We start from the raw sequence: 13020 nt of genomic DNA, 5'->3' as shown, positions 1-13020 counted from the left end.
GTAATTATTTTACCGAATGTTTGGTTACTGCTTTCCAATTGATATACACCTTAGTTATCGTCCACTGGTGTTTGTTTTCAGTTATAATTAGTGTTATCCATACTAATGCAAGTACTGTCTTTCTGGGAGATGCTGAAGCGTCCACCACATCTACAACATTTCTAGATGTTTTTCAACATCAGGAGGTATGGATACTGACAGCTCCATCGAGCATCATCATCAGAGCTGGAATTCTTGTCGTTTGATTGTTCTACACAATGTTTCATTCGTGGTTAGCCGTTGATATATACCTGTGCTGTCGACCCCAGGTGTGTGTTATGTTTTCACAATTGTAAACCTCACTAATGCAAGTACTATGTTTCAGGCAGTTGATGGAGCGTCAACCCCTGCACTTGATGCAGAGCCTGACATTCAAGTATACGAATCGGCGCAACAGCTTTCGGAAGTGCGCACTACATTTGCAACATCCATAGATATTCTTCAGCAGCACGAGGTATGGATAATGACAGCTCCATCATGCGTGATCATATAACGTGATTCCATTTGCTATACTTTCTTCCCTATTATCGCAAGTACTGTGTTTCAGGGAGACGACGGAGCTTCCACCACAATCACAACATCTCATTTAGATGATGCAGATGTAAAGGAATCGTTGAAATAAGTCGATGAAATGTGATCATATTTGGATTTTCCTTGATTCTTTTGGACAATGCATCTTTCACGGTTATCTCTTTATATGTACCTGTGCGTTCGACCCCAAGTGTGTGTTATGTTTCCAATATTGAAAACCATACTAATCCAAGTACTGTGTTTCAGGGAGACGACGGAGCTTCCACCACAATCACAACATCTCATTTAGATGATGCAGATGTAAAGGAATCGTTGAAATAAGTCGATGAAATGTGATCATATTTGGATGTTCCTTGATTCTTTTGGACAATGCATCATTTGCGGTTATCTCTTTATATGTGTTGTGTTTCCAATATTGAAAAGCATACTAATGCAAGTACTGTGTTTCAGGGAGATGCGGATGCCTACTCTCCAATACAACCATTCATGGCAGTCCATGCCGAGCCAGAGGTATGGATACTGACAGTTCCATCGAAATAGATCATCACTGGTCGAATACTTGTCGTTTGATTGTTGCACACAATGTTTAAATCGTATTTGGCTATTGAGATGTACCTGTGTGTTCGTCCTCACGTGTGTTTTATGCTAACAATATTTTGATACATAGTAATGAAAGTACTATGTTTCAGGGAGACGATGGAGCCTCATTCCGTGCTGTCTATGCGGATACAGAAAATATAGTCGTTGCAGCGCAAGAGGAAGGGAGGACATGCGGAAAGGAATCGGAGCTACAGCGTGCAGATGTTGAAGGTCGAGTCAAAAAAGTTGCAAACAAAAAAAAACAAAAAAAGGTTAGTTACAAACAGTTCATAACTTTAAAAAAATGTTTGTGCTGGGGACTATTTTATGTTTTTTTCCAGTCAATTCTACTACACTCCATCTTGTGTTTAAACTGAACATCCCTTTTCCAATCTCTCTTCCAGTTACCCGTGGGTGTCAGAACTATACACACACAGACAGTGAAGCGAATTAGAGATGTGGCTTGCCAGACCGTGTACACTATGGAGGAACTATTAATTGAGGCGAGGCGTGTTCAGGCTCGAGATGCTCATGTCCAATGGCCAGAACATGAATTAATTGTGTTTGGAGACTACAGCAAAGTTGTATTGGACCATAGCTACAGTGCGACCGCACCACCACAAGAAGATGTTATTGAATGTATTGAAGATAGCTCTGAAGTAGTTGCAGATCAATTTACACAATCTACACCCGCCAAAAATTTGCCACCAAAAAACCTGTCGACATTGTTGTGTTCTCCGATCAATGTTGAAGTAATAGATGTTGAAATGACAGTGAATGAACCAGCCGCAGCATCCATAGACGCATCAGAACTTGATATCAGCGATATTACTTTCCAATGTGTTGAAATCTCCACAATGTCAAAGGCCGAAACAACGTTGACGCAGGATGACAGTCTAATGAAAGAGAGCAAATACATTGTATTCGACAGTTGTTTGATGGAAATTATAAGTATGCTGAAATGTGTGCATTCCATTAGAGGGAAAGTATGTGGGAAGCCATTGATTAATGTGACTCGTCAAATAAAAGGCAGTAATGTCAAAATAAATGCCGCCTGTAGATTAAATCATAGGTTCTCATGGTCTGCACAACCAATGCTGGGGAAACTGCCAGCAGGCAATCTACTGTGTGCAGGTGCATCACTTTTTAGTGGCTCCAGTTTTAGAAAGTTAAAGGCTTTCTTTCAGTTTTTGGGACTCCATTTCATTTCTAAAGCGCTGTACTACACATACCAACGTGATTATCTGTTTCCGGCCATTAGTGATGCCTGGAAAATTGAACAATTGTTTCTAGCAAGTACATTCGAAGGCAAACGATTCAGGCTAGCCGGCGATGGACAGTGCGACAGCCCTGGATTTTCTGCCAAGTACTGCACCTACCACTTTCAGAACATGGATAGTAAGAAAATTGTGAGTTTGGTGGTCGTGCAGGTAACACAATGCACATCCTCAGCGGCCATGGAGAAACTAGGTTTTATAAAATCAGTGGAATATCTACAATCGAGGGGAATGCACATCGACCTCATAGCCACGGATAGGCACGTTTCAATTGCCAAGACAATGAGAGAGCAGTTCCCACATATTAAACATCAATTTGATGTATGGCATCTTGCTAAATCAATCAATAAGAAAATCTCGGCTGCAGGGAAAAAAAAGGTTTTGAAAGTATTTTGCAGTGGTCACATTCTATCACCAACCATCTTTGGTGGAGCTCAAAAACTTGTGAGGGGTCAGTGGAAATACTACTTGAAAAATGGCGGTCACTGATGCACCACTGTACCAACGTTCACCGTTGGACAGCAAATGAACATTTCCACCAATGTGAACATGGCCCTTTGTCCCCAGAGGAGGCACGGAAGAAGAAGTGGTTGATTCCATCTTCACCGACACACAAAGCCATTGAGAAGATTGTTTTCGACAAAACTCTATCAAGAGATTTGAGAGGACTGACAGAATTCTGTCACACAGGAGATTTGGAGGTGTTCCACAATATGTGCCTAAAGTACAGGCCAAAGCGCTTGCATTTTAGCTTTCGGGGCATGAAACATTGCACTCTACTAGCGGTCTTGGCCCATAACAGCAATGTCGGGCGTGAACAATCTAGAACTAGGGGTAAAGTAAGGATGCCTCGCTACACTAAGGTGTTTTCAAAACGAAGTAAGCAATGGATGATCAAACCAGTCTATGATGAAATGCAGTTCGACTTTGTGAAAGGCCTTATTGTTGCTGTGTTAGAGAAGCACAGATATGGAATTTTGGACGTTTCTGTGCAGAGCAGTGATCCATTGCCACCGAACATTGCGACTGTGCCATGCCCACCCGATGCACAGCTGATTGTGAAGTACAAATCCCGGTTTAAATAATTGCAATACGATTGTCTTTTTGTAAATAAATGTTATTGTACAGTGTACCTGTAAACCTAACCCCTACCTTCACCATCATGGGTGGCGAACAAGCTGGGTGTCATCTTTGAATTCTCTCTATTCACCTCACATATGTGTATGTATATATTTTTCTCATGTCTCATCTCATGTAAATGTAATGCTGCACACTGCTAATGGAGTGGAGGCTTGCGTATTGCAAATAATAAAACAAACAAACAAACAATAAATCTCACTTTTAACTCAACTCCTGTGGTACTTTATACTTTCCCTGACGTTCCACCAAAAATTAAATGTCTCAATTTGGGCTGCAAAGCTCGCAGACAACGGGGCCAAAATTGGGGCACTTAGAACGCGCCAGCCAAGCGGGCCGTGGCATTTGGGAGAGAAGCCAGTTCGCATTTGCACATTGAGGCGCACTACATCGACGGATTCTAAACTTCAAGTTCTCATAGATGCCTATACTACGTGATGTTGCAAATAAAGAATGCGAAGGACAGCGCCCAGATGAGGCCCACAAGTCGCACTGGAAGTATAAGGGTCTATTGTTTTTGACCTTGAGACAGGGACCATGCCGAAAGAACTACATTTGAAGGGAGTGCGCAATAACGTAAGAGACGATAAGGCAGAAAATTCAGAAACTAGACCGAGTTTCAGTTTTAGGTCAGTATACGAAAAATCATTGTCAAGAGCACGGTCCGTTTTACAGACTGCATTACGAAGAGACACAATGGAAATTTCAAATATAATGTAAGTAAATCTTTACACGCTTTTATACCGGAATGAAGATTTAATGAATGGATGCATGAATAAATGAATGAATGAAGAGCTAGGAAAAGCAAGTAAAACTGTTCGTAGTGGGCACATGGGCATGCAGGTGCACTGGTCTCACCGATCTCGCTCCTTGGCCCAGCCACTTTTCCCTGCACTACGGGACTGTCTCTGTATCCTTCAGCAGCTTCTCCCAGCATTTACCTTGCACTTGCCACCAGCTGGCCCTATTATTTAATTTGTATTCAACTAACCTTGTACAGCCCATCCCCATGCGCGATCAGAAAGACACCTGGCCTAGTAGGATCGTTGTCTGTCTGCCCTTGTTCCCCACCTCCCTCGTCACGCCTAGAAACACTTGAGTATAGGCGCGTTACAAATGCCATATCATATATCATATCATTCCTCACGCATGTAGACTGTCGTTTATCATTGTGTGTTGGCCTCGATTTATCTCGTTACTTTTCGCATTGATTTTAGAGACGAACATACTCCATTGAACTACCCTTGCAAGCAAATAGTTTCTGATCAGCCGTAATAAATAAAATGAGTAATATTAATGAAGTTCGGCTAGCGAGACTAATTATCATTTTTTTTGTTTTCATAACAGGTATTTGATCCCTTACTGCCACTGCCATCTGTTTGAGACACCGGTGGATGGATTCTTCAGCAGACACCTGCAGCTTCGTGTCAACAACTGGAGCATGATCACCATATTATGGGACGATCGCCAAGGGCCCACATGCCCTTACGCTGTACTAGTGGCTAGAAGCAACATATCAACCTTTAGGCTGGACTAGTGCCTAGTTGATGGAACAGCCTTGCAGTTCACCGTGCTTCCAAAGTGATTCTTTTTACGAAAATGAACACCCTGTGTACCATAAAGGAACAGCGCGTGACTCAAGATGAAACGGAACAGTTATTGCGGATACAGATATAAGAAAATAAATGGCTTCCAGAGTTCATATGTCAATTGCTGAATATTCTCTAAACATTTAATGTCAAATAAATGTACTTTACCAAATGTACCGTGTTGCTGTTTCATTTTAAAGTACAGTTTCATATTCCGAATTGTGGCGCGCTGTGTTGTGAGTTGATCTGTGTTGGTTTCCGGGTTCTGTGTGGTGTCGCGCAGAAGACGACTGGGCGCGTTTGCCTACGCAGCACAGTAACATCACGGGGAGAGGCGGGGAATATGAATGTTTTGATAATGTCAGGCTCAGGGGCGGGGGAATTGATTTAGTGCCGCAAAAGCAGGTCAGCCACGGCGATCGGGGAAAAGATAGGATTATCAGAAAATGGCGGCTCCCTGGTGCTTGTTTTCGCGTGCGTTTAATGGATGAGAACTCGGGTAAGGTCCATAGGAAAGTTTTCTAAAATCGAGCCACTTAGGCTTAAAAAAACATGGCCGACTCGTAGGGACAATAACATTTTTTACTAGACCATGCCTTTAAAACAACATACAATAGATAAGAAATCGTATTTAACTGGAAGCTGTGAGCTTCTTACAATTGGGTGAGTTTTGGTGACATTCTGACCAGGTTGTGCAGGGGAGTAAATGGGACATTCACCGGGGACAATATATAAGTGGGTATACATAGATTAAGGACAACCAACATTGGACATTATTAAGTTCAGGTAGGCGGTATTGCCAGCTGGGCTCGGGATGCGACTATGATGGGGGAAGTGCTAGAGTGGAGGCAGAGAAAGTGAGGGACAGAGGCAAGGGAAACATTTTAGCGAGAAAATATATGGGAGGTGGGTTAAGAGGGTAACTCAGGGGCGGGAAGATAGGCTTTTAGTTAGTTTTGGAACAAATTCATGTGGGCCGTTTTTTGGATGTCTGTAGAGAATTCCATGCAAGTGGAGCAAGAAGAGAGAAAGACCGGAAGCGATAGGAGGCACAGGCAGGGTGAGGAGCCACAAGGGTACAGAGCTACGAGAAGGCTTGTAGAATTGGATAGAGGAAGATGGATACAGTGGTGCCTTGCCATGGATAGATTTGTGAACCAGGAGAAGAAATTTAAATCTGTCCCTGTTTTGCATCATCAGCCATCCAGCCTGGTGATGGTACGAGGAAGTAGGTGTGTAGTGAGGGAGTTCAAAGAGAGTCCTGTTAGCGAAGTTAATGAACTTGTCGAGAGGACAGAAAGCATAGTTGGGTAGAACAAAGAGGATGCTGGCACAGTAGTACAGTATAGAGACAAGAGTGTTTAAGAGATGCTTGATGGTGGTGAAAGTGTTGAAGGAGGTGCCTGATTTTCCTAATATTTAAGAGGTTGAGGCGAGCTGCTGTTGCAGTTTTAGAGATGAAAGTAGAGAAGGTGTGAGAAGAGTCATATATAATGCCAATATTTCTCGCTGAAGAAGAGTAGTGGCGAGTGTCAGGTGGGAATTGGATAGGCAGAGGAAGAGATGAGAGAGAGAATTTGACGGGGAAAAAGAGAACCTTTGTTTTGGTAGAGTTTAACATCAGAGAGTGCAAAGCCATCCAATATTTAATGGCAGAGACACAGTTGGAAAATTTGATAGAGAGAGCAGAGGAGAGTTCAGGAAAACTGAAGAAGATTTAGGTGTCATCCACAAATAGTTTTCAGGAGAACCCAAAGAAGGAGATTAGTGTCCCAAGAGTAGAGGTGTACAGTGTAAAGGGGAGCGTATCCAAACAGAGCCTTGTGGAACACCACATTTAGAGGAGTGAGTTAAGAGGTGCTGTTGTTCTAGGAGGAAGGGAATGGGCGAGGTGCAAGGTAGGGTTCAATCCAGGCAAGGACTTAATTGTGAATCCCAATAAGAAAGAGAGTATTAAGGAGATTAGAGTGATCTACAGTGTCAAAGGCAGCAGACAGGTCAAGTAGAGTTAGGATAGAGGATAGGTTGGAGTGCTTAGCAGAGGCAATGAAGTTGGACATATTCATGAGAGCAGATTCAGTGGAGTGACAGGAGCAGAAACCTGCTTGTAGGTGGTCTCGAAGGTTGTGGATGTCTAAGAAATGTGTACAATGGTTGAACACAACCCTTTCGAGCACCTTAGAGTAGTGCTTTTTTAGGATTGTAGGGGAGTATCAGAACATGGACACATTTATGCAACGTCCCAAACCTGCACAAAAGTATAAAGTCACTGTAAAAAAGGGCACTGTGATGACACAAGCAGCCCCATTTAGTAAAAAGGCTTCATGCTTAGACTTGCAGAGCACCAGTAGTCATGCTTTAATTAGGCAACAACACACACACGCACAAACACACACACATATATTATGAATAAACATAACCATGTCCCTCTTAGCTAGGCCAAGAATAATTTTGCTTTATTGCTGAATACATGATCACCATTATTTTACATTAGCTTAATGCACTACGCAGCACACTGCAGAATACAGCATTCAGACTTTCGCTCAAAGGCACACATTACAAAGTTGCAACATTTTACACGGCCAGAGGCTACGCAGGAACTGATTACAGTTAAGGGGAAGCAAAAAAGCTTTACCAGAATGCAGTTTGCATAGTGAGATGAAAGAGCAACATAAAAGTACACTAGACTCCGGAGGTTTAAAGACAAGACATTGTACTCTGCTTGATCAGACTACGTAAGGTTTGCTGACGTTCCCAGAGCCATGTCCCAGAGAAAATATGACAATTTTAACTTAATGAAGTTCGCACTTTGGCAGGGGTCGAGCAGAAAACACAATACAAAGTATATTTCTAGAGATAGAATGATTGCAGCAAAACACTGCCACCTGCATGGCAAATTACACTTGCAGAGCTCTCTTTGGCAAACAAACAGTTATGCAAAAACCAATATTCATTGCTCAGCCCTAATTAAGAAATAGAAAACAACACAGACATTTACACATAGCCCACTACATGAATGCAGCAGTAATGCAGACTGCTCATCTGCATAAGCACCTTTGACTATATAATAGAATTACATAAGAACTAATGAGTTGCTATAGCTGCCCACACCCATGTTACTCTGCCTGCATGCATTAGCAAAATAGAGACACTTTTATGGCAGTATGCACTGCACAAACACATTCACATTTGTGCCATTATGAATGAGCAATGTTTGTCAGCAGCAAGGTCCCGGCACATAAGGTCAGAAGGCGAACAAGGTGAACACATGCAGGAAGGACATGTGAGTAAACTTTCCACCGAGCAAAGTTACAACATGAACTGATAATGCACAGTTTATAACGGTGATAACAGTATTCTGGTGCCAAATCGCTTAGATCATTTACGACGGAACTTGGATCTTATAATTCTTTGTCACAATGTCACAAACTCACATTCTAATTGGCTGAGAATTCTCTGCTTGCTCACTCCACATTTACTCCTCCTGGAACAGCCAATAATGAACCAAAACAGTCTGCTACATGTTTCAATCTCTCACAATCCAATCACTGACCATGAGAATGAAGGTGACTTCATTAGAAATGAGCTCACTTGCATAAACATCACTATTACCACATGTTTAGAATAGGCCAATGAAAATGAGCAATGTACAAAATCATGCATACTGCAACTCTTGCCAGCCAATCACTGATGTAGAATTTTAAAACTAATTTTTGCTTTTTGCTTTCTGTAACCACAATATAATCATGCCCTCACTCTACTACAATTTGAATGTCTGTCGGATGTTTTCCAGCCTAGGCAGTTATTGCAATATATTTGTTTTTCCTGTATCTTGTGGATTGCATTTTTGGCTCTTTGGATTATGTTACTGGCATCAGAAGGGACTTGCCATACAAGATGACTGTGGCTGTTTTGAAAATAGAGGGAAAGCAAGCAGTGTTGAAAGGTAGGTAGAAGAGTTCAGCGAGGTGAGAGGCGGCAAAATGGGCAATAGGCTTGACTAGCTGAGGAGCAAGATGGTCTGATGGGGCACAAGAGGGGTTAGCTTTCATTGGTAAAGATAGACTTCTTCAGTTTTAGTGTGACTAAAGTGGGAGATAGAGGCAGAGGAGGATAGTAGAGTAAGCAGAGCGGAAAATGTAGGTGGAGAGAGTGTGAGGAAGGTCAGGAGAGAGTCTCTAATTTTGGGAATTTTTGCAGCAAAGTATTCAGCTAGGTCACTAGCTGTGAGAGTGGTGTTGATAGTCATAGATGAAGGAGGAGTGAGGATTGAGTTTAGGGTGCCCTATAGGTGGTGAGGATGGTTGGAGTGAGAGTCAATGGGGTTTAGGTAGAATTCCCTTTTTTCTCTATCAAAAGAGGACTTGAGAGAGTTCAGGGCAGAGAGGTAGAGTTACAGGTCCTCCTGCGAGTGGGTACGCCTCCATTTGTGCAGCAGCCAACGCATGTATGTGCGGAAAGTGAGTATGAATGGGGTGACCACTTGTCACTTTTTATTGAAATATGTTAATTTTCTGCAAGTTCTGTTTTTCCAAACTATTCAAGTAATATTGTACCACCGGTTTTGTTTCTGAAATTGAACCAGATGATGAACTGAGACGCATCGGCAATCTTATCAGCAGGGGAAACTCCATGGATAGTCGGAAGAAATTAAATAAATAATCTAATTGAGCCTCCTGGACATTCACATGCATTATTGGCCAGCAGTCTTCCAGCATCTGAGTAGATGAATGAATCTGTGGGGAGGCCAAGTTTACAATCTTACCATCATTGGACAAGTGATTATTCCATAAAAACTAGGAGTATTGTTCACTAAGTTACTTATCATTAGGCAAAGGTGTGGTGTCAAATATAAACTCCTTTCATACTTAACAACTATCTAGGCATACATTATTGGCATTTTAGCATGTAAATATTACCCAAAAACTAAATTTAGAATAGTTTTGAGGCCACAGAAAATGTGTAACAATACATACAGAAGAATGGCGAGCAGCTGGCTTTAAGTAATGGGGCAGGTATCTGATTCCAAATAAATAAATAGTTTCTGCTATTTCAGAATAATTGTAGAACATGTACTGTTATTGATGCAACAGAAGATCATCTTTTGATGACTATGATGTGTATAGAGAAAGGGGCTGCAGGGATAGTGGCAAGGAGGTAAACATGTGTGACCTCTTCTTACAAAGATAATATCCATACAATATAGATGGGTGATATATATATATAGCACTGATGCAACCTGCTTAATAATTTAAAGTGAGTGTTGTGAAGCAGTAGTTTGAGTTAGGGCTTAATTTGTAGTGCGCGGGAGTAAATAATTCTGAAATATTGACTTTCCACTGAGTGTTTGTAGTAAGCTTGCTTTGGCCTTCCTTAAAATTACAGTCTTTAACTTTGATTCAGTGGTAGAGCTAGCAGGGGCTAAAGGATGGCAGTCAATCCTCAGGCTCCTCTTCCATGCCCGGTGAGCCCCCTTGTGGTCCAGAATGGCCCACTCTTGCCCATTAAATGTACTTAATTTTGTTTTTTCAACTTGTGTGTGGGGTGTGGCATGCGCTGACCAGAGGTTGCTTAACAACCAACACAAGTTGATCAGTAAGCAATAGCACTTGGCATGCCCTGCATGCTCAGGTCCTTCTGGGGCATGCTGGTGCTTCCTGAATTTGTTCCTGGCATCCCGTTCAATGCCAGGGCGCTTGCATGATGTCCCCCAGTCAAAAGAGGAAATTAGTATTGGCAGCTAGCAGAAGACCTTAGGTAAGTGTTCAATTGTATTTGTACGTGCATGCATGTTTGATGAAATGCTTGAAGTGTGCTTGTGTATGTGCATGCAAGAGTTTTGTGCAGGTCTGTGCATGTGTGTCTGTGTGTATATGTGTACATGTGTGTGTGTGTGCACACGTGAAAGTGTGGGTGCTTTTGTCTACCTGAGTGTGAGCCATGAGAGCATGAACGAAGAGCATGTGCGTATTTGTATGGCGAGGGAGGGGAGAGGAGCTTGGAGCTGGTGATTGTATTTCTGCGATCAGCTCGGTTGATTTGTGTTTTGGAGTAGTCGAGCTTGCCATGGACGCGACTTGAGCATCGACCCTCTCGAAGATTCGAGCGAGTTCACTGACCTCTGGAATGGTTAGGGGCTTTTTAAGCAATTGTTTTTTGAGAGATGGTGAGAGGCAGCCCTCGATGATGTGTAGTCTTATGGCTTCATCGAGGGAGAAAGCATCAAACTGACAGTGGGCACCTTTTATTCTTAGATGGGTTATGTATTCATCTACCGTCTCCTGTGGCTTCTGTGAGCACTGGTTGAAGAGGTATCTTTCATAGTCTCTGTTGGGTTCAATTATGAGCAGTTTGTCAAGAGCCTTCATCAGGGAGGCAAAATCTGGTCGGCTGTCGGTATTGTTTTGACGATCATTTTTACTTCGCTCCATACCAGGTTGAGAAATAAATCGCATAGATGGGGCGAGTCGCCATCGCCAGACCCCCTGACAAAATGGTGGAACTCTTCCATCCACTCTGTCCATCACAGACCTTTAGTGGCCTGTGGCGTTGTGGAAAATGGTAGCGACATGTGCAGCTGTATGGACTGTATGCTGCCGGAGGGCTGGGGTGAGGGTGGGTTGCTCGGGTTGCTCATAGCGGCGATGCGTGTGCCACACACTGACTGTGATTGCTATGGCGGTGGCGGTGGCAATAGGGTGCCCCCGGCGTGACTGTCACTTGGAAGCAGGTGAGGGACCTCCCTTCGGTCTGCTGGAGGTCTGGAATATTTGTTGGACATGGGTGCAGGTGGCCCCCTTAATGGGCCTGTGTCTGTGGGGTAATTGTCCCGTTGTTAGTTCAAGCAGGATATGGCTGTTGTGGGTGCCTGCCTTTTGGGGATGGAGGACATGCTGAACCTTGGCTTGGTGTCTTCCTCGGCGGGTTAGCAGGAGCGGCTGGGGTGGATGGGCTCCTGTGTCACTGCTGTGTTGGAGTTCACTGTTGTGGGATTCACGTGTCCCTGGAGCGTGGAGGAGCGCTCTTCGTTGCGCTGCAGTCTTTGTTGGGCATCCTGCCCTCTAGCTGGAGCCTTGGTAATGGCCCAGCATGCCTGGCTGCAGTGGGAAGGCGTGTGTCAGGCCTGTAGGAGGATGAGGGGCCCGGTGGGATCACTGGCCGCAGGAGAAGGCGTGTAGGCGTGTGGCAGGTTTGCAGGAGGATGAGGGGCCCGATGGAATCACCGGCCAAAGGAGGAGGCATGTAGCGGGCTCGCGTGAGGAGGGCGGGGTTAAGTGACGTGGGGGTTGAGGGAAGTGTTTGGTGCCTTTTGCGTCAGTTGCTACTAGGACACAAATAAAGAAAGTTGTATAAGCTCCTCCGGCTCTGTGTCCTTTAATTGAAAAAGATATACGCTCAGTCCGGGCTACACTGCCACAGACATCATTCGTTCATGTATCAAAGCGAATGCATTTTACATTGAAGACTGCTTCCCACTCACTCAGCGTTGATAAAATGATTAGATATTAAACTAAAAGGAAACAAAAACAAGTGGATATTATATTACTAAAACAAGTACTGCTGGAACAAAACAGTGCTTTCTCTTTCAATGTACCTTATTAGATAAATTCAAAATTGTGGCACAGAATCCAGCATACCTTCATACTCCAATTTTCTCTTCTCCAGCTCTGCTTCAATTTGGTCTAATACCATGCCCAGTTCACCGAGGATTTTGGTTAAGTAGTTCACGTTGTCATGTTCGAGTATTTTGTCCTGTTGGAAATTAGAACACATTGATACATTTTCATATTCTATGGAACTCTCATTGACATATTCCAGATCCGCACATGACAAAAATTGACTTTTAATATCGGTTAGAACTCAGAATA

The 13020-nt window shown here is 43.2% G+C and overlaps 1 protein-coding gene across 1 annotated transcript in view; it reads right to left on the bottom strand.

Annotated features, from left to right (window-relative positions):
• The window catches only part of GDAP1L1 (ganglioside induced differentiation associated protein 1 like 1), a 932901-nt gene that overhangs the window by 184691 nt on the left and 735190 nt on the right, over positions 1-13020 (bottom strand). The window contains exon 5 of the mRNA XM_069651319.1: positions 12790-12904. Within this exon, the coding sequence (XP_069507420.1) occupies positions 12790-12904 (115 nt within the window). The remainder of the gene's footprint in view (positions 1-12789; positions 12905-13020) is intronic.

The sequence above is a fragment of the Ambystoma mexicanum genome, chromosome 3p, assembly GCF_040938575.1.
Source record: "Ambystoma mexicanum isolate Mex_15411 chromosome 3p, UKY_AmexF1_1, whole genome shotgun sequence".
NCBI lineage: Eukaryota > Metazoa > Chordata > Amphibia > Caudata > Ambystomatidae > Ambystoma > Ambystoma mexicanum.
Note: the sequence above shows the minus strand (reverse complement) of the source record. Positions and strands in the feature narration are given on the sequence as shown.